Raw genomic sequence first — 21,337 nt, 5'->3', positions numbered from 1 at the left:
CGCCGCGGGAGCGGGATGCGGGGATGCGCCAAGTGAGCCCGGCGGCGCGGGGCACGGCGATGTGGCCGGCAGGAAAGAGTCACGGCAGCTGCTCGCCTTTCGGATAATTCCTGCCCCTGCCGGGAGTCTCGGGCAGCGGCACTCTCTTGTTTGTGTGTGGCATGTGGAACCGGGGTTTTATATGGCATTTGCGAGCCGAGCGAGGTCACGCTTCCTTTTTTTAAAATTCTTTGCTGAGTACCGTATATCTCTCTCTAATTTTTCCTTCCCTGGTAGCGGGGTGGGCCGGGAGGGACGATCGTGACAGTGACGGGAATGTTTACTTGTGCCGAAGTCTTTCTCATGTGGAAGCACTCTGCTCCCTAACTCCTGGCTAAGCGGACTTAAGTTCACCAACTTTGCTGCCGCACAGCACGCGTAGCTCTTTGGCAGGATGGCAGACAAAAGAACAGCTGGTGCAAAGCAATAGGGGATTCCTAGCGAGGAAGAGGAAGGAAGATCACCAGCCTTTCACCCGACGGCTGTCAGAGCAGCAGGAACGGGACAGCTGAAGCCACCATGCGCAGGTCCAGCACCGATGAGTCCACCTATCACAGGAGCCCTTCCCTGGACAGCAAGGATTACAGTTTCCCAAATGGCACCTTCCGTCGATACAGCAGCATGTATGGTGGCCAGTTTGGGGCTGCCAGCAACTCTTTTTTTGGATTTCATACCAACCCAGGCCCGAAGGCCACCAAGGCTAAGTACACAACTCCCAAGGGAAACAAATACGTTGTCTTTTACCTGGATCTCTCATTTATTTTTCTCCTAGAACTGAAGAGGTGCAGCATGGCTCACAACTGCCTGCAGTGTATCAAGTACCTAATGTTTGTTTTCAACCTTCTCTTCTGGGTGAGTACACGTTTGGAACCACAAGATGGTTGTGTTTGTGTCTGCTTAGTGAGATGGAAGGTGAACTTGTTGCTGTTTTTGAACTTAGGAGTTGAACAAAGTGGTGCCTAGGCCACTGTTTTTGTGGCCTCATTAATTTGTGTAGATGAACTGCTGAGGGTTTTCTTCATTCTCTCATTTCCTGGCCTTCAGCTGCATTTCAAAACTGTGGTATAAGGCAAAAGAATGTGTTTATAGAGGTCAGTTGCATGAATGCCTTCATTACTTTGTTCCAGGGAGAGCTGTACACTTTTTCTTGCCCCGATCTTTCATTCTTACCTGTGTTTGCCTCAAAAGTTATGCATAGTCCTAGAGAAATCACTGAGGGCATTCATGGTTGTAAGGTTGAGCACGTGCTTACATCCGTTGCTTTATTGCAGGTGGCACACTTGGTACATCACAACATTAAAGCCTGTATCAGGAATCATTCTCTGTTACTGTCAGTGGTGGGTCTTGGCATTGCCATTCCCTTCTGAAGACGTGGGTGGAGAGAGACCAGAGTGCTCCTCTCTGTTTTTGGGCTGCTACTCTGTGGCAGGAGCTTATCAAATCACTACGAGGCATGCGTGTGTCATCATCTTTTTAATAAATGAGGTGGCTGTCGACAACAAGGGTGGCTGGACGCTTCACTCCCTTTTAATGGAGTGTAGGCTGTAGCTGGAAGTGCTGTGCTGGGGGGACCCAGGTCACAAATGCTGTTAGTTCTGTAAAAAAGGAAGTAACATGTTTGCTAGGGCAGGACGGGATTTCTGGTTCAGTGTTTGTTGTCCATATGTAAGAAGGTCTGTTACAAGATCCTCAGGAGGTGCCTTTAAATGGCTTGTTCCTCCCAAGTGGCTTACTAACATGCTGAGGGAAATAAGGAGTATTGTGAAGTGACACCCCTCCTGTCCTGGCACTTAAGGAGAGGGTGTGTGTTTGCAGCTGGGTGTTACTGTGTCTGTGTTACTGCTTGTCTGTGCTCTCCTGAGTTGTTGGAGGTGCTTGGAGGGCTGTGAGTGAGATGGAGAGAGCTGTTCTCTAGTGTGCGCTGCTGTACAGCTGTTCAAAGCCAGGCATGCTGCAGTGCATCAGGAAACACAAAGTGCAGGCAGCTCCTGCTGACCCGAGTCATAGCAAGAGTCAGGATCTGATAAACTAGTGCAAGTCCCCTGAACTGGCACAGCACTAACCAGAGCTGTGAAGCACAAGGAGGGTGCTCTCTTTCCATCCTAGGTGAGCTGGTGGGAAGAGTGTTGTTAAAGCTGCATTCCATCTTTCAATTCTAACTCTGGTTGCTTCTGCTTCCCTAAAAATTGTCTAATATTTATTGCAGCTCACTCAAGAGCTTTCTGAAAAAGACAAACACTGTCTTTCTTGCTTTTTAAGGTCTTGTGCTTCTACTGACTGTCACTGGTTGAGATTGTAGATAGCACTGATAGTTGAAGTGTGAGCTGGAGAAAAGAAGTAGGATGCTGGCATTAATAGCTCTTTTCAGAACTGTGCACAGCACTGCCTCAAAGGATACAGGCATTTTGATTTGTCTTGCAGTATTCATCTTCCCCTGAAACATCCATGTGATGAGAAGAGGTACTGCTGCAAGTAATGTGTGTGTATTTACAAAGGCAAGGTTGCAAATAATAATGTATCTTTGGCATGCTTTTCAGTAGGAAAGCCTTAATGCTTTGGGAGAGAAAGAAAGGTTTCTGTCTCCCCCCTAAAACTATCAAAGCTGCTCCATGCTATGCTTGGAGGGAGAGAAAAAGGCAGGAGTCCCAAAAAGAGAATACCTGTGTGGCAGTGGGGCTCTTGGTGAACTGAAGCATGCGAGCAGGGGAGTGGGTGGTGTCAAATACTGCAGCACGATCTCTGTTTTGTTTCCCTTTCACATGCTACCTGCACAGCAGGCGTGATGGATGATGATCTTGTCCAAATGAGTTTTGCACAGCATGTAGTTATAATAGATGCAGCTCTTCACCTTCTCACAGTGAAGAAAGTAACTAAAAGGAGATGATTTTTAAAGGTACTGGCTAGCCTCTTCTTACTAAAAGGAGAAAAAATTTCCATTTCTAGTGATCAGAAATCTTACAACGATTATAGGTTGATGATACTGTTGTTTTATTTTTCATCTTGTTTTCAGTTATCTGTCATGTTTTACTTTGTGAAATTAAAGGAAAAGCATTTCTGCAAGAATATAGGATTTCTCTTTGCTTACATGCTCACAGAAGTTTTGCTGGCTCCACCTTTCCTCTTCACCCTTCTCTAGGCAGTTGGTTAGTAACAGGCAATAGTTTAGCTAGGAGGAGGAATTTCTTTTTCATGTATTGAAAACAGTCATTGCATTAAATTAATTAGATGCCTATTAAAGCCTGCTCCTGCTCTTGATTCTGTTTTGAGAAAAATGCTTTGATTTCTGTCAGAAATCATATTTTCACCTTCTTCTTCCTGTTCTTTAACTCAAGTACATTTTGTGCATCCCTACAGCCTATTTCCCAGTACTTTCAGCTGTCTTTCCCACAGTGTGACAGAAAACAGTCCTCAGCCCTGTGCAGTTCCAGTGGGATTTATGCTGCATTTCTGAGGAAAAGATCCTTTTCTTACAATACTGGTGAATTTATAGGAAGCAAATTCTCTGAGACCTTGATTTTAAATGCTTTTGGCAGGCTTTGTTGGATTAGGTGCTGTGCTCATGCTGTAAAATTTTAAAAGCTGTCATATAACTGTGAAAACAGAGCAAATTTCTCCTCCCCTTTCTGATGGTTAAAGAGAGCACAAAGAACCTTCACAAGTGTCAGAGGCTGAAGTGCCTTGTCTGTGTTGATGCTGAATCAGTCCATTGGTACAGCAGACTAGTAGCTATTATTGTAGAGAAAAGAATTGGATACTCTTAAAATAACTCATTTCTCCATGAGGAGTCCTGTGCAAATTGCTCTTGGTGCATTTGCAGCTACTCTGGGGTATTAAGGTTCTGAAGCATGGGCAAAACAATATTAGAGAGCAGCGCTGCTTCTCTAATGGGAATTTCCATTCAGAGGCCATTCCCTGGAACAGTGTCAGATGCAGATGAGCCATCATTGTATCACTGCCCTCACTGGTGTGTAAGCTCCCAAAATAACTTTTGTCACCTGATACAGAACATGGCTGGCTTCATTCATTTTTATGGACTTCGGTTTTCATTTGCTGAATTGCTGAACCCTAGAGATTGAATATCACATCAGATGATCACAGAGCAGAATATTTTTGTTTCATAATGAAATATTTTTATTTCTCTGTGACATACCCAGGGAAGAACATTTGTTTTCCACATTCTCCTCCAGTTATCCAGCACTTTTTCACAGTTAGTAAAGCAAATTTTTGTCTTTCTGTGCTTTTAATCCAAGGCTCTGGTGACTTCTCTCTCTTTTTTTTTTTTTTTTTTTTTTTTGTGAAAAAAGGTGGGATATATCCTAAATGCTGAGAGAGTTCTGTAGAAAGAAAAGCATCATTCCCTTAATCCCCTTGATTTATGCAGCATCCCCACTTGCTTCAACTTCTAGCTCCCAAACCTGCAAGTCTCAAAAAAGGAAATGCGCTAACTGTACTTGTGTTGCCAGTGGTCTGTGCTGTCCTTAGATCCTGTGCTAGGGAAACTATCTAGAGAGGTAGCAGTTTGCCCTTCAAAAAACTGAATAACTATAGCTGACTCTTCAGGTAATGCTTTAAGCATTAGAGAAATTAAGCAGCAAAATGCTGTTGTGTTAGAAATCTAGTTATAAAGAGGAGATAGCAGCAAAGAGAAAGGAGGCAAAGAAATTTATTATTTGTCAAACTGACCATGTGTCTCCATTGTTAAAACACTACATTTGTATGCACTATAAAGCAGTCAAAGCTCTCCAAAAGTTTTGTGAAAGCTCTAATTTAATCGGGTAGGCTCCCAGTGATGCAGGGGTATAGTCTCTGCTCTCTTGAAAACTTGGGAGTTGCTGTCTGCTGGATACATTGTGGCTGAAATGAGCAGTTGGATCTCTGCTTTCCACCTTTCTGGATGAAGAGGTGAGGCAAGGCACTTTGCTTTCTTTTGCCATTTGCTCCATATTAAATTCCCAACTGATACAGACCTGGAAGTGCTTTATCTTGGCTTGTGAGACACAAAGTGCAACTCTGAAATGTAAAGAAATACAGAGCCAAGGAAGTGACAGGTAGCACCAGTGAATGCACCAGGATCTCTGTGGGGAAAAAACCCGAGAAACTGTTTAGTCTGATTGTAGGGTCCAGCTTTGGGTCTCTTCCTCTGTCTTTGCTGATGCTGATCGTTTGTGGACCACAGTTTGAGAAGCTCTGCACCAATGAGTGCTCCTGGCCTGGTGCACTGGTGATACTGCCAACATTACTCACATTTAATTAGAAGGAGAGGAAGTAATAGAAATGAGAAATCCCTCATTACTGGCATTATTTTACTTCCTTGCACTCCAGCAGCACAGGTTGTCTTGTAAGAACTGTGCAAATGTTTATAATATGTGGAAGACTGACTGTGCAGGACAGCTGGAGAAGGGAACAGCTTGGTCTGAAAATGCACCATGGGGTACTGGATTGTGTTTGAGTGATCCTGGCCAAATTTGGCCAGAGGGTAGGGCTAGAGGGGTGTCTCTTCATTTCACTGTACCTTGTTGGGAAACCATCTGACACTATTAGCTTGAGAAGAGCAGTTGGCTGGAAGGTGGAGAATTTTGTAAGAGAATTAGCTGATTTTGTTGAAGTGGATTCCTTGTCCTTCATCTGCATTCTCCATCAGTCAGCTGAATGAGATTGATGGTTTAAACAACCAGAAACTCTACAGACTGTTAGTGGCTGAGGACAGCAATCATTTTGTGGTTCTACTTGGCTGCAGTCTTAAGTTAGTGGAAAAAGAATTACCAATAGAGCAGTAAGCCATTTTAAAAGCAGGCCCCCTATTTCATCATCATTATGTGTGCACGGTCTCCTCTGATGGGCAAGGGCTGCAGCTCATCCCATGGAGCTGAGCTTACCAGTTGCAGCTGCTGGGTGCCCTTCTGCACGCCTCAGTCACAGCCCCACCAGCCAGGTGCTGCTCCCAGAAGAAAGTTTGATTAGAAGTAAGACAGGCTGTGTGTTTTCAAATGTGTGAAAGTTCAAATGTTGATAGTGACAAAAGCCTGATTAATCAGCAAAGCAGACTTTGCTTCTGTGTAATTAAAAGATGGGAAATTTACCCCAGAATGTCCTTTTCTCTAGCTGCCTCTGAGTTTCTGATTCTCCTTTGTTACTTGCCCCTTCCAGAAACTGCTCAGTCTGATTGACATCTTATCTTTCTGAGGGTTCTCTAAGGATGTATTTTTGAGGAACACTGCCTTTAAAGAAAGGAGAGTAATTTGATGTGGGAATTACAGACTTTAAAAAATGGCATTTCCGTGAAAAGCAGAACTATTGAGGGCTGATCTCAAGCATGAGAGAGAGGATTGTATTACCTGATGTCTGATTTGTATGGGCACCAATTAGAGCTTTTTCCATAGTGGCACTATTCATACAGCCCCTTTGCTGTGTGGATCTGATGTCTAATAGGGACTAAGGATCATGCCGGAGTCCTATCTCCTGGTGAAGGCATTGCTAGGGGCTACATTTGCTATCTAAATGCATACCTTCTGAAAACTTTTAGGAAGTTAATGACTTTAGAAGAATGCATATTTGTCAGATCAGGCTAACAGTGAAAAATGGGATCATGAGGTATTCATGGGATACTCAGCCACCACAGTTCTTTTTAATAATCTTCTTTTTTCCTTAGGAAACCAGGTTCAGAAGGCTGTTAAAAGAAGAAGAAAGCTACCTTAAAAGTTGAGATATAATAGATAGTAATAGATATAATTTTAAAATTGCTTACTGTTTCTGTTGCTCATGACAAGAGCAGTTTAATAGCACAAGGTATGTTTGCTGTCATATTGATAGGCAGTGAGTAGACCCCACAGGATATGGCCATGTTACAGGAGTGGACAAACTGGCCTCTTTAAAGCAGTGAGACAAAAGGCTGCAAACATCCCTCTTCTGGACAATGACAGCTACTAAATCTATTGCAGCCAATACTTTGACCTACAAAGAGAAGGAAGAAAGGCAGGTGGGATAATTTTGGTCATTATTACTCTTCCTTCTTTTCTTGGCTTGAAGACTTCTGAACGCTAGCCAGTGCTTCTTTCTTACACAGGATTTCTCATCACTGGGGCCATAATCAAAACTAGAATAATTGCTACAACATATGCTGTCACCTCATGGTTCATTCTGTCCCTGGGTTACATCCCTTTCACCCCTGTTTGGGTCTTTATTTTAGAAGAAGAAAAATCCCCATACCTTTTGGCCAGGAGATTGTTTGCAACTCTATATCCACAGAGTATATAGGAGGATAAAATCCCAGCCTCAGTTTGTCTCCAGACACTATTGTTTAAATCATTATAGTAGCTGTTATTACTATGGTGTGATTTATTTATTTAGAGTGTAACTTTTGGCTAAGGTTGCAAATCTGTACAAGTTTGCATAATATACAGTATCTATATATGTATAAAGAAACTTCTCTCTGATATTTTTAGTGTAAACTGAGCACTGGGGGGTCAGAAATGAAATGTGGCGTTGGGAGGAATGAATTCTGCATGTTCATGAAGACTGCAGACAATAAATTGTGTTCTTAGTACTGTCCTGTAATTGTTTCTCCAGGAAATGTTAAACCATCTCGAGATGCAACAGAAGTAAATGAAATTGAAATTGCAGCCTGTAATTAGACTGTCATACTGAAACACATCTTAAGTCTGTCTTCAGTATTAAAACCCAACACTCTCCAAAAACCCTTCCTGCCTGTGTCAAGTGTGAATGCATGCAGAGCCTTATAACATGTTTCAGCTGAGGCTTGTTCTAAAGATGCCATGCGTTTGAATGAGGCACAAGGTTTGATCTTTATAAAGTGACAAAAGACTAGAATGATTCAATCTTTTAAGTTTTCATACACAGGCCTTCAAAACTTTTGGATGTTTATTTTGTTGGGATTTTTGTTTGGTTAGTTGTGGGGTTTTATCCTCCTGCTTGTTTTTCCATATTGCTCACATAGCCCTTTTTACTCTTTCCTTGGCCATAGCAACTTTATTTGTTGTCAGGTACTTTAAATAGAATGCAGCTGCAGCAGGTGTTGGTCTGTGTCATCTTAATGTTGGAATGTGTCTGAGCTGTATGGTTTTGAGTGAGTCTCACACACTCAGACACACACAGTTACACACTAGATAGCAGCCAGAAGCTGCTGTGGCACAATTAGATAATGGCTCCAACTTGTTTAGATTTCTTCCTTCCTTCTTCAATTGCCAGTTGTTTTATCCTTGCTGTCTTAAACAATGTTTAGAAGGGAGAGTGCAGAGAAAATGTTATGTTTTCAGTAACTGCATTCATTCACTACTCTACAAGCACCAAGTTCCTCTTTGTACTGCTGTGCTTGGAAAGGCTCAGTGGCTTCCTCCATAGGAGGCAGTTCTGGGCTTCAGAAGTTCTAAGGGTTTTTTCCCCTCCTGTACTGTGTTCTCCCAATACTGGTACTTGCAATTTCCAGGCTTGTCACAGTTCCTGGGACTATCTGAAGTGGTGGCAAGGCTGCACATCTCCTTTGCAATCACTGTACATAAGTGTGTTTGGTTTTGTTGAACATCTGGATTCTTCTCTAGATTGTCTTGCTGTGTAGAGCATTTTGTGACATTGCTGACATTCTTTACTCCCTTGGTATTCACCACTGGCTCTTTTGAGGCTTTATGCTGGGGCAGATGGTCTCACGGCTCTTCCATAAAACATAAAACAGAGCTCCAGTTTGTTGTGAATTGCTGAAGCATTCAAATATTTTCTTGGTTTTCTTTCAGTAATAATTTTTTAATATTCTCTTTTCCCCAGTAAAAGCCAGAACTTTAGATGTGGTTATTCGTGACCAGTTTGTTACATTACTTTTGTCCTGAAGTCCCCCCTACAAATTAAACTTCAGTTGTATGCTATCCACCACATTGCTTCTGACAAGTTTGTAAATGTTTGTAAACAGACTGCCTTCATATTGGCCAGTTGAACATTTGTACTCTTGTTTTGTAAGTGACATTTATCCAAGGTTGTAGGACAAATTGGTTATTTATGTCTCAATAAATCTTTTCATTAATTTATCTGTAGCAGCCTGGTAAGGAGCTGAGTGTGACATATTTAATACCATTTTCTTGAACAAAATAACTGGAACTCTGGATATGAATTGAGTTCCACTGCCACTTGCAATCTGTTACGAGTTCAAATCCTTGAAGGCCAGAGTTTTAACACATCTACCATCTGCTTTGTACTTATTAATGCAGAATACTTGGTAGTTTTAGAATGACTTTGTAAACTAAAATAAAGAAGACAGGAGTGGTCAAATATGTCCTATATACATATGCTGCCACTACCAAAAAATACACTGAAACATCTTTGGATATGAAAAAGCAGACATTATTTTGTTGTTTATTCATGGGTCATTTCAGGACCTCCAACCACAAGACATTTTCATTTTTGCAGTGAGCTAGTACTTTCCTGGTATTTGCAAGCCCCAGAGAGTATAGTAATAAAAGTCTAGTGTGAAAGAGAGACCCTGAGAGCTTTATGGCTGCTCTTTCAGTGATAAGAAAACCAGGAACAATTTGAGTGTGAACCAGTAAGAGCTTGTTTTCAGGTTTTCTTGGCTCCCTGTCGTTTTTCAGTGGTGGGATTCAGTTTGTGCCATGGTGAATGTGTGGCCTGTGTCTTGTGCTGCTTTGGTGCCCCTGCTCTCCTCTCCCTGGCAGATATGCTGAGGGATCTCCATGTGCCCCTTGGCTGGGGTGTTAGAGCTTGGTGTCACGGCTGGAGCACGCAGCTGCACTGCTTCTCTTCAGCCAGGCTTTTCCTAGTGCTCCTTACTGAGGAAAGCTGAACCTAGAGGTAAACATGATCCCAGTGGTTTAGGTAGCCAAACTGGGGAGTGTCTTTAACATTTCAGGCTAAACTGTTTCATCCCTTTTCCATGTAGGCACTGTTGCATTCTGAAAAGGCGTAATAACATGGCAGCAAAACAATACGTGTTTCAGGGGGATCATAGGGCAGATAAAATTACTGCTCAAGTGCCACAGGGAAGTCTCAGATTCAACTCAGAGGCAAAGAAACAGTGTTGTAGGTTAGGATCTATTTTTATGAATAAGCATCACTGAAATCCTGTGTATAATATATGATGACTTCAGTTTTTAATATCTGGGTAAATTCACAAGACTTGAAACATTTTTACCATATTTTCATGAGTCTGTCTTCTTGAATATGCTCTTGTGTGTTACTTAGAACACGTATCCATTCCTTCACTCCAGTTTCCCTTTGTAAGTATGTTTTAGGTAGATAATTCTTGGTGAAAAATCGACTAACAACATCCTGTACTTAAGGAAAGCATGTGTTTCTACTTACGGTATTGGTTACATTGTAATCCTGAAAAAACAGACTGGACATTCCCATTTGTTGTTTCAATACTCCAGTAAAGCCTTAGATGAAATTCTTGCATTTTCTAAGTACTGAATTTCTTTCTGCCTTCATTTCTCAGCAAATACTCAGCAGGATTTCAAGATTAAGGCACTGGTCTTTCATCAAACATAGGTTTTGTTTTCCTTTGATTTCTTAGCTACTGGTACCTTCCTCTTAAGTTCTACTTGCTCTACCCAGAAGTTATTATTTTGAGGCTGGAACTTGGAAATACTTCATGCTTTGTCACTGCAATTGAAATTTCTCTCTCCAGAACAATATCCAACCCATTCAGTTCCTAGCTTAGTATTTTTAGCACAAGCTGCTGACAGTTACATCTTGGCTTTGCTGCGATAGCAGTGTGGATTTCCCTGTGTGTGTGTTGGGAGTGCTCCCTTTGCAACCAAATCCATTTTAGTAACTCCATAATTCTGATGTGAAATTATGAAAACAGCAGAAGGCCCTTCATTATAAATCTCACCCCTCCTAGCTGGAGGAATACGTATGTTTGTCTGTATGTAGTACTTTGTTGCCCCCTGGGCTTGGCACTTGTACCCCATTTTCTGTGGGCTCCAAATATAACTGGCCAACTAAGAAGTACAAAGTTCTCTGGCACATTCTTCTTCAGCTGGTTGTACTTTTTCATGAAAGAATATGATTTTAGTTACATGAAGTTTTTACAACTTCTGTATACATTGCTGCTTTTTACATTTCCTACAGGGTTTACCTTTGACCCAAGGTTCATTTGTGTTACGAAATTGTTTGTGACACTGCAAGGACACCATGATATTGTTCTGTTCATGCTTTTGTTCAGGAAACATTCAAGATACTGCAGCTCCCTGGCATAGACATAGAATGAAAAGTTACAAGCATAAGAAAGAAAATGCAAGTTGAAAGCAATAAGGGTGTCATACTTTAAACCATTTGGTGCAGCATGTGCACTTGTCCTCATCATGTGGCTGAGCAGCTGCACAAATGCTCTATATTCCTGGTGAGATCCGAGCCAGACCTCGATGCTTCAGAGTCACATTTGATGCCATCAGTACCTGGTTTTGCATTGCTTCCCTTTGCTTATTGCTTGTGAGTTAATCCTCTTTGTGCATCATCTCTTTTTGTCGTAACTGACAATGCTTTGTTAATTTTTTTATTTCTGCCATGTGTTGAGCTTTGGGGATCTTTTACCCTCTTTTATTATGTCTATAAAAGTGGAAAGGCTCTGTGGCCACAGAGTGTCAGTGGACTGGGAGCTTTGTAGGATTCACAGTCTTGGCACATTCATTGCTGTCTGCTGGTGTAACAGGAGCTGTTAGGTTGCACAGCAAGTTACAGGCTTAAGTTCCCAATACGCTCAGTAAAACAACCATCTTTTTCTCATCACAGGCATCATTAGCTGTTAGTGACTGTTTCAGTTGCTCAACAGGGGTGTCAAATCTTTCACTGGTTTACCAAACAGGTCCATTTTCCCCAAATATCAGTCCAGTTTAACCTGTATTCTGACTGTGTCAGGTTGCTCACAGATCCAGTGCTGCACACAGTAATTTTAGTTGGATTTTTGGTTTTGTCTCTATACCATCACTTGCTTTGTTCCTGAATTAAGCCCTCACCCCTATTGCCAAATGCTTTGTCCTTTCTTTCTAAGCAGTATTTGTAAAGTGGGGAAGCTGCAGGGGCACAGCTGGTTTCCCTACAGCTGTGCTGTGTTAATTAGCTCCAAACCTTTAAGCCTCAGCTATCCATGGACTCTACTGCAATGTTTATGTGGCTCCTGCTGTTGCAGACAGGGCAGACAGTGCCAGGGGGCTCAGCCGGCGCTCCAGAGCCGGCACGGTGCTGCACGGAGCTGTCCAGCCCCGAGCTCCTGAACCCCGGGCGCAGGTGCCGTGCAGTTCCTCCTGCAGGAGCTGTGCTGGGGCTGCAGGGCTGCCAATGCCAGCATTGCTAAGGGAGGGGTTTCAGTGTCACGGCTTTCAGGCTGGGAACACGTCCTTGTGCCAGTCCATACTGGTACCTCTACCTCTGCACAGGGAATGGGGAGAAGGAGAGGGAGCAGAGCCTCTCTGTAGGGTTGCCGTTTACAGGATCAAGCACAGCCTTGCTCATCGTGGCACTGCTGTTAACGATGGCATTTGCATGCGAGGGTTTGGTGGGAATGTGGAGGGTAGTACTGATACGTGCCAGTATTGTGGAATGAGGCTGTTCTCCAGTATATGAAGAGGTAGGTTTCATTAGGAAAAGCTGAGATGTATAAAAAGGGACAGTAAGAAGATTTTACAGGTTTATTCAAGTCCTGGAGACATGTTGAGACCTCTAGTGCCTTCCAAAAGATTTGAAAAAACTTCATTGTGACAATTCAATGCTGCTGCTGCTGATTTTGTCCTGACTTGGACAAGCAGATACTTAAAAGAAATCCATAAAGAGCTACAGGAAACAACAGTGGGATGTTCACCTCAGACATACTGTTTTCTGGGGTGAAATGTAGAATAATTTCTGTTATCTAAACCATTTAATCACTGCATGCATGTGTATATGCATGTGTATGAGACAGTGAGATAACTGAGTTTTTGTGAGCAGGTATTCAGTTTTGGCTAATAAGATCTTGTTTTGCTTAGAATTTGACGTAACAAGTGACAGTAGCAGAACTTAGAGATCTCTCAGGTTTGGAAGTTACAATGATTACACCAAAACAGTAGGTGTGTAGATTGGGCAGGTGTATTTTGTTCTAGGGGGGAAAATATACATTAAGTTATATAAATATTTAGGGATGTTAAGAGAAGAGCATATATATAACTAAATAGTAGAAATTGAAAGATGAGAGGCACTGTGATTATATAAGTAGGGTATAATACAAAGTAATTTTGTAGATGATGGAACAGGAAGCCTCAGTAGATGTTTTTGGCAGGTTATGTGTTAAGGAAGGAATTCACAATCCAGGCTATTTACTTACTGTTACTTTTTTGAAATTCTTTTTGATAATAAAGAAGATTGTCACTAACGTTACTGGGGAAGTCTCAAAAGATTTAAAACAAGCAATTTCCCTTTTTATCCAAATAAAACAATACCTGGGGCATGAAAATAAATTCTTTAGTTCTCAGAAAACCACTTGAGCAATACCATCAAAGAAAACCCTTGTTTCTGTATAGTTGCGCTAAGATCAATACAGTGAGCTCACTCTTGGCCTCTGCACAGCCACCATCACTGTTTGTGCTGCAGGACCCAGTGCTCATCTCCCTCACTGAAGAGTCATTTTGCTTGTGTCAAACAGCTTAACTGCAGGTCACTAGCTGTGAAACTACAATTCTGTTGTCTAATGCAGACATGGCTTTTAAAAATTTGAAGGAGATTAAATATAAGTAATGTTTTAGACTGGCTTTGCTTGCAGGTTTTTCTTAATTTGCTCTTCTGCTTAAAATTAAATACATTATTTAAAAATAATTCATATATATAAATTGGGAAAAGATTCAGGAGAGCAGAACTATTAGTCTTTTGGAAAACATTATCTCCTTACAAAAGCAATTATCTAACAGCAGCTATTCCAGGCTATTAGGTGGTTAATAGCTGTGCCAGAAGAGAAAAAAAATGGCTGGATGTTATAGCTGGAAGTGAGGGAATTCCAAAAGAGTTGTGCTTTGGGTCTGTGTCATTTAGAGTGTACAATTATATATATATAGTAGGAGGAAGAAAAAAAAAGAGGATGTTTGAAGAGCCTGTCTGTTTCTTTATCTTCTTCAAGCTGTTGCCACTTTTTGGTCATAAATTACTATAAAATTTCTATGACTGGGGATAACTGAGTCATCCACATGGGGGAGATTTTATGATAGTGACAATTTTGAGTCTGGTGTCTTCAAAAGGACTAAATAAGACTTAAATATCCATGTCCTGTTGAATTTCCATTACAGCTGAACATGGTTTGAGTCCTTTGAAGTTTTATTTCAAGTCTCTCTCCTTTGCCTGCAAAGACAGGAGGAGCTTTGCCCTTGAACAAGGCAACTGTGACATGAATTCGAGAAAGTGGGTCCTCACCTCTCTCATTTCAAACTCATATGATTCTCTTAGCAAATGTCAAGCCTGAGCAGAAGTGTTAACCATGTTGTGTTGTGTGTGGTGTCATATAATCCAGGATTTATGTGAAAGGCAGAAGGCTGAAGCAGTTTCAGTAGCTTTGGACGCTCTGCTTCTAATTGTCTGCTTAAATCCCTTTTTTCAAGTAAGAAAAGTCCTGAGAATGGCACAGTAAGACTGAGGTTTTTTGTAACACTGTGATAACCTTTTGTCAGATTGCATTTAATTTTCACCTCCTACCTCTGTGCCTACTGCTGTGCCTCATTCTGGGTTTGTTTTTATGAAAACTACAAAATAGGCTCTGTTTAAAAAACAGCTGCAGAGGGTTTGGGCTTCTTGTGTCTTGAATGATTTTAGTAACTTTTGTAATCTGAGAAGAATGTATCTGCAATCTTACAAACTACTTACAGAGAAATTATGTTGCTGCACTGTTTCTGTGGGTGCTACTGAGCTTGCAGGCATCCTCTTACCCCTCCACAAGTCTCTGCTTTAGAACTTCCCCTTTCTGTTTTTTCTCTTTTGCCTCTGTTGGATATTCACTCTGTTTCTGCAGGCACACACTGGTGGGTTTGTTCTTTAGATGAATGTTGCATGAATATTGTTGTGTAGACAATGTTGACAGGGATTTTCTGGTTTTATTTTTTCTTACTTCATTCACATAGACTGTGTTTTCCTGAGTTTTGAGAAGAAGCCCCTGGGACCATTGGACTGGATGACCTGTGTATCTCTAAGAAGATTTTAACACCAAGGGAATATTAATGAGCTGTCTCTTAATTTTTCTGCTCTGCCCTGTCTGTTTGTCCCTAATTGTTAGGTGCTCTCTTCTGGGAAGCTGAAACTTGCTGTTTGCTTCTTTTGATATTATTAATTGAGCGGGAAGTTTTATTACTAGCTTGAACTTTATAGTTGCCCTTGTCACTCCAGAGGGTTTGTGCAGTGATCTAGATATTGTTTATACATGGCAGTCTTTTTTAATTACCTTTGATCCTAAGCTCTTAACTGTTCCTTCAGATCTACTACCTGTAAGCCTGACAGAAGGATCATACAATTGGGAGAGTTTAATTCTGTTGTTAGGCACAGCTGAATAAGCTATTAAAAATGTTTACTCATTAGTTAGTTGACCAGGTTCATAAAATGTGAAAGAACTTTACAGAAACAATGTAAAATGTAGGATGAATGTGGAAACCTCTGCACTTGCTGCCCTTGCTTCAAATGGCATATTTTAGAGGAGCACATGCCTGCTTAAGAGCATAGGGTCAGAGGGACAGAGGCAGCAGCACTGTTGTATTTGGAGTGACTATGTAACAGGTTCTTAGCTTTGCTCTCTTGGCAACATTTGGTATAAACAGAACTGAAGGTGCTTTTTATTTTTCAAGTCAAAATGGCTGGTGATCTGCCTGGGGCAGCTTCCATTCCACCTCCTATGGGGTTTGTATAATTTTAGAAGCTATGGATATTTGGTTGAGAAAATTCTTTGTCTTTGAAAGATTGAACGTGCCAGTTCCTGTGGAGCATTCTTCCCACTTCTTGTAGTGGTGTCATATCTGATGGAGGTGCTCTGGGCTGTGATACCACGCTCCTTTAGTTGCACGTATGATGCTGCTTTGATTATTGAGAAATTGTGTCACCAGCCCAGGCTGTTGGTGCAATCACTCATTGTCTGAAGAAACTTGTGAGTAGGAGATCTCATTCATGTCCAGGCTTAGGTGTTGAGGAAGTGAGGAAGGACAGGAGTGGTGATGACCTGATTTGGAATTTGCATGTATCATTCACATTTTAAAAGCGTAACTTGGATTTGCCTTATAAAGCACCCTTCTTATTTATCATTTTTAAACCTTTAATCAACAGTACTTAGCATAGTTTTTGCCTGCACTGTGATTTCCTCTCAGCACATCACTGAGGAGAACCAGTGCCGCTGTTGTAATCTGCTTATTGCTCCGACTGCCTTGATTCTGTGACTTTTACTCAGCATTTTCCCGACTAATTCCAGCTTCTCCTTATCTTCTTTAGAGAAAAGATCCTAAAGAAGGTTTGATACTGATTCTGCCTTTGCAAAAACTGGCCACTTATCTGAATATCTCCCTTCTCTTTGTTGCAGGAATCAATCTAAACATTTTCTTTGGATGGTTTTATTGCAACTGATTTTTAGTATTGTTATTATGATTGTTCTGAATCCACATCAGCTTATATCCTTAACTTTTCCCTTTAAATTTTTCAGCATTCATTTTCCATCACACAAGCATTACTGCATTTGGTTGGACAAGCGTTGTCTTACCTGAACCCTCTGTCAGACACCTTGGAAGAAAGTGCAAAAAATTAAAATGGGCAATTATTCCAGTTCATTAATGATTATCTTATTGGGGATGTTAAGAACAGGTATATAAAACGCAGAATAGTGTTTCAATTCTCTTGAAACCAGTGTGAGAAATTCCACTGTTTTCCAGTAAGGTCTGGGTTTCATTGGCATTTTCTGCCTGCTCTGAAAGTTAAGACAGTAATTTTTCTGGAAGACATGTACTCCCTACAGATGGAGTTTTGAAGATACACTTTTCTCTGTTCCCTCAATAATAATATCTTTGTAGGTTACAGGAATCTTTCAGTAGAGTAACCTCCCCAGTGGTTATGCCCTTATCTGTTCTTCCTGAATGGCACATCCCATTGATTTTTGTCACTGCCATTCTCAGGAAGTGATTCTTAAAGCCCTCCATTTTTGGCAGTTATTCTGACTCATCTGTTTTAGCACTAGAGCTTCTCATACTGATGAACAGGCCCTTATTGCTTCTGGTTGTGGGCTTGTAAACTTTTTTAGCCCCTCCCCATTTCTTCCCCCTTTTTTCCTTAATATTTTTAAATTCAAGATCTCTAATACCCTGGAAATATCTAAGATGTACCTCTTCTGCTTTGGTCTGTTTTTCCTGTAGTTCAGTTGTGGATATTCTGTCCTTGTCTACAGTTATCTCTTGTTTATTGGCTTAGAATTCTAGAAATTGCCTTTTCTTTAACATTGCATGGTAGGTGTTTAGACAAAGAATGCTCTACTCATTCAAAATCTTACCAACTCTTCCCTTAAAAGTGGGCCTGTGCTAGGGAAAGTTTTATCAACCCCCTAGGAGAGCCTCTTTTCCTGATTTACACAGGAACTAGTGAGTTATCTGAGAGAAACATCCTTCTGTTGTTTTAATCAATTGCTACATTTCTCACCTTCACACTAATTGGACCTGGTTTGACATAAAATGTGTCTGGAACCCAAGTCCAGGACTCACAGGAGAGGTGGTCTGGGGAGGATTGTCCACAGTGGATCTGATTAGCACATGTTTTTTAGCTTGATCAGGACTCCTGGTTTTATCACAGTGGTTGTGATCAATATGTTGTAGTTCCTTACGTTTAAGAGAGCAAGTCCATGGCAGCATTTGTCCGTGCAGGCTTTTACTGTCAGACTTCCCCTGTTGTCCGATATGGTTTCACTTGAAAGTGCTCAGTTGCAGAGAAATATGCTGGGTATTAAGATGTGTTTAAGCAACGGTGAATGTGCAGAATCCAAAGGCAGTTCCTTATGTTTCCCTATTTCTTTCTCACATTTCTGCTTTCGTAAGTGTATCACTGATGGGTGTCTCTTCAGTAAATAGCAATTAGGCACATTCATCTGGTAAGGCAGCAAGCTCCTGATTAAGCAAAGTGCTGCAAGTCTGTGAAATCCCAGGTCGTGCAAGGACTGCCAGGCTGGCAGAAGCAGCCCATTTTGTCGGGATGCATCCATAGTGCTGTTTGCTGCTGGCTGTGGGGGAAGATGTAGGGGCTGCCCTCCTTTGGCAGCTGCCAGTCCTGCTTATATTTCAGTTGATAATGAAACTGCATGTCAGAGTGCGCTGGGGTGTTAAAGGTTCTCCAGAATTCTGCAGTTGGTACAACCCCAGGTGGAAGAGCCGCCTGTAGCCACAGCAGGCTAGATAAAAGAGAAGCCTCAGACTCCTCCTTTCTTGCTGCTCTTTCATGCAAGTGATACCAGCTTGGAGGAAACCCAGGTGTTGTCTTCAGCTGTTCCTTATATCTGTTTCTATTACAGTGAGACTCTGTGTCATTCAACATACTAAAATACTGTAGTTTTATAATTGGATGTAGTTGGAGGAAAAAAAGGAATGAAAAATTGCATAGCCAAAATACAGTCCATGAGGAGTTTCGAGGGGTTTTTTATTTTTATGGCAAACTTTATCAATCACTCTAATAAAGGCAGTTTTTTTCTTATATTCTTGCCCCAGTTACCTTCTTGTGTTACCATGACTGTATTAACCCTTTTATTATAATTATACTTCTACTTCTGGATAGATGGATAAACTGATGCAGAAGTTGCTCTGCAACATATTTTTCTTAAACTGAACATTTCACCCCAGGGACTCATCCAGTTTTCCAGAAATGTGTTTGTCAGGGTCCTGGATAAGCAATCTCATTTTCTCTAGATTATACTGCCTAAAAGATAATATAAGAAAAACTCTGCAGATGCTTTCTGCATTAAATAAAGAGCTTTCCCTATGAATTTAAATGTCCTACAACTTATTTTCTGTGATTCAATAGTGAGTTATATTTGGTTTATATTTTTGTAATTAGAGCGCAGAACAGATGGCAAACCCTTGGTTTAAAGTGAAGTGTATTGAATAACCCTCAGTGCCTGGTGCCTAACTGGAATTCAGAGAAAAGTTGTGTTCTCTCACTTTTCCTGACCTTGCTCCCAGAGCTTTATGTGAAAACAAGTGTTAACAGAAACATTTACCAAATCTCACTTAACAGCAGCTCTATGTCTACTGCTGCTGCTTAGGCCAGTGAACTTAATCCACTTTAGAGTAGCTGGGGGGGAAATCATGAAGCATCAAATACCATAAGCAGAGGCATCCTTATGAGGCAGACACTATAAACTGTCCACTTGGACAGCTGGGAGACAAATTCTTCATCACAACTGAAGGCTTTGGCAAAAATACAAGATGATCTTAGAACACTACAAAGACACTTAAGTGATGGACTTTAAATAAAAGAATCATCTAGATCCTTGGTGAATTTCAGTATGATACAGCTCAACCACTTTAGTATCCTTTTATCTTCCAGCTGCATACAGAATTTTCCATTCTTTTTGTGGTGCTGTTTGTTCCATGAAGTATGTGTGGGCAAGATTCCATTTCAGCTGTAGGTAATCATGCACTTTCTCTGCTACAGCAAACTGTTACAAAACTTCTATCAATGAAATATTTGCTTTTACTTCTCCTACAGAGAAAGTTTATCAGGGCTGGTAGGCATTGGACGCTGTCTCACCTTGGTGTTGCTTTTTGGAAGGGATGCCAGATGGACACATTCCAGAGATGTAGGTACTTTCCATTTTAGAGCAAGCAGGAGCAAAGGAATGGGAAAAGGCAGTGAAAAAAATGGGAAATAGAGTTCTTTAGTGTTGACTTCCTGAGATCCCTTTCCCTTATCACCCATTTAGAAGAGAATTTATCTGATGTTGGCTGTAGGTCCACAGAGGTGTAGGCAGTACCTGGCAGATATAAATTGCTACCAGAGGTGCTCCTGCATTCAGTTCACCTATGGGATAAAATAAAGGCAAATTTACCTCATTTCTCTGCCACTTAGAGTTTTATTTTTTTTTCTTTCCCTCTCATCCTGACATTGATGTGCTGGTTTTACCACCGTGCATCTATTCCCCTGCCTACACTTGGTCTCTTTTTAGGTTGTGTGTTCGGAGCAGGGTCAGGCTTTCAGCAAGGGGATTTCTGCAGCTAGATACCATGTTTCTTACTGCCATCCAGTGTTATTGCTGTGTTCAGTTTATGGCCCTTCTGATTTTTGCAATTTTGTTTCTAAGGTGATTTATTAATCTTGGGGCAAAGGCATTAGAATCTGGTCTCACAAACAGAAAGCAGAAGTGGAGGCCTCCTTCTTCCAGCCCATCCTTGAGTTCAAGACTGATGCCACTTTCCTCTGAAAACAGAATATTTACTATGTTTAAAATCACAGTTCTTCCAGATTACTTGCTCAAACTGGCTGGTTTTGTTACCTTAAAATCCTAAGCCGCTGACTTAGTACACACTCTTAATGAAAAATCTACCTCTGAACATCCTTAACCTTGGACAAAAAGCCTCAAGCAACTTATCACAGTAATCAGGCATGGCTTGGGAAGCTGATGCTCCATGATTCCATCCCATACAGCACTTCAGTAAAAGTGTTATCCTTGTGTGATTGTGCTCATGAATTGCACTGCTACTGCCAGGAAAATCCACTTTTCCCCAGCTGCCTTGTGCTGCTTACCTTTTTTCCATGGTGGGGTGGAGTGGGCAGCAAAAGGAAAAGTTTGTAGCAGTATCTCAGTCTGGCATTCTTGCAGCTGTAAGAACTGTGCTTTGCTAGCTGCTCTTTTTACATAACAGAATCTCAGATTCTCAGAGAAACTGGGGAAGCAGAGGAGTGTTTCAATGTTTCAATGATTAATATCACTGCTGGGCACCAGGATGTCAGATTGCTCTGTAAAAGAGATTAAAAAAAAATAAAAAGAAGAAAGAAAGAAAATATTAAGGATAGTTTTCTGCTGGATGCCTACAGGAGAAAAAGTCAGGTTTTCAAAGTTTTTAAGGAATCAGAATACAAAGTAGGTGTCTTCATGTCTATGTGTATCTTTAGGTGCATAATTTTTTTCAAATTACCAATCCTCTTTCACTCTTGAAAGATGTTTATTATCCTATACTGATTACAGAATTAAGTAATACTTTTGACTTCAAAGACTTCTGTTCCTTTTTTATGATGAGGAATCAGCAATAAGGAAATCCCTGTTCTTCAACAAGCAGGCAGAAATCCTCAGATCTGGACGCAAAGTGTGAGGAGCTGA

The 21,337-nt window shown here is 41.2% G+C and overlaps 1 protein-coding gene across 6 annotated transcripts in view; it reads left to right on the top strand.

Annotated features, from left to right (window-relative positions):
- The window catches only part of TSPAN4 (tetraspanin 4), a 423,214-nt gene that overhangs the window by 229,460 nt on the left and 172,417 nt on the right, over nucleotides 1-21,337 (top strand). For 5 of the 6 annotated variants that reach the window (XM_015631555.3, XM_015631554.3, XM_015631557.3 and 2 more), the window contains one exon: nucleotides 812-891. In XM_015631555.3, the coding sequence (XP_015487041.1) occupies nucleotides 829-891 (63 nt within the window). In that variant the 5' untranslated portion in view covers nucleotides 812-828. Of the gene's footprint in view, nucleotides 1-63; nucleotides 892-21,337 lie in introns of those variants that run through there. The other variant, XM_015631552.2, reaches the window with a different exon arrangement.

This window comes from Parus major, chromosome 5 (assembly GCF_001522545.3).
Source record: "Parus major isolate Abel chromosome 5, Parus_major1.1, whole genome shotgun sequence".
NCBI lineage: Eukaryota > Metazoa > Chordata > Aves > Passeriformes > Paridae > Parus > Parus major.
This window is presented reverse-complemented; position numbering and strand designations above follow the sequence as displayed.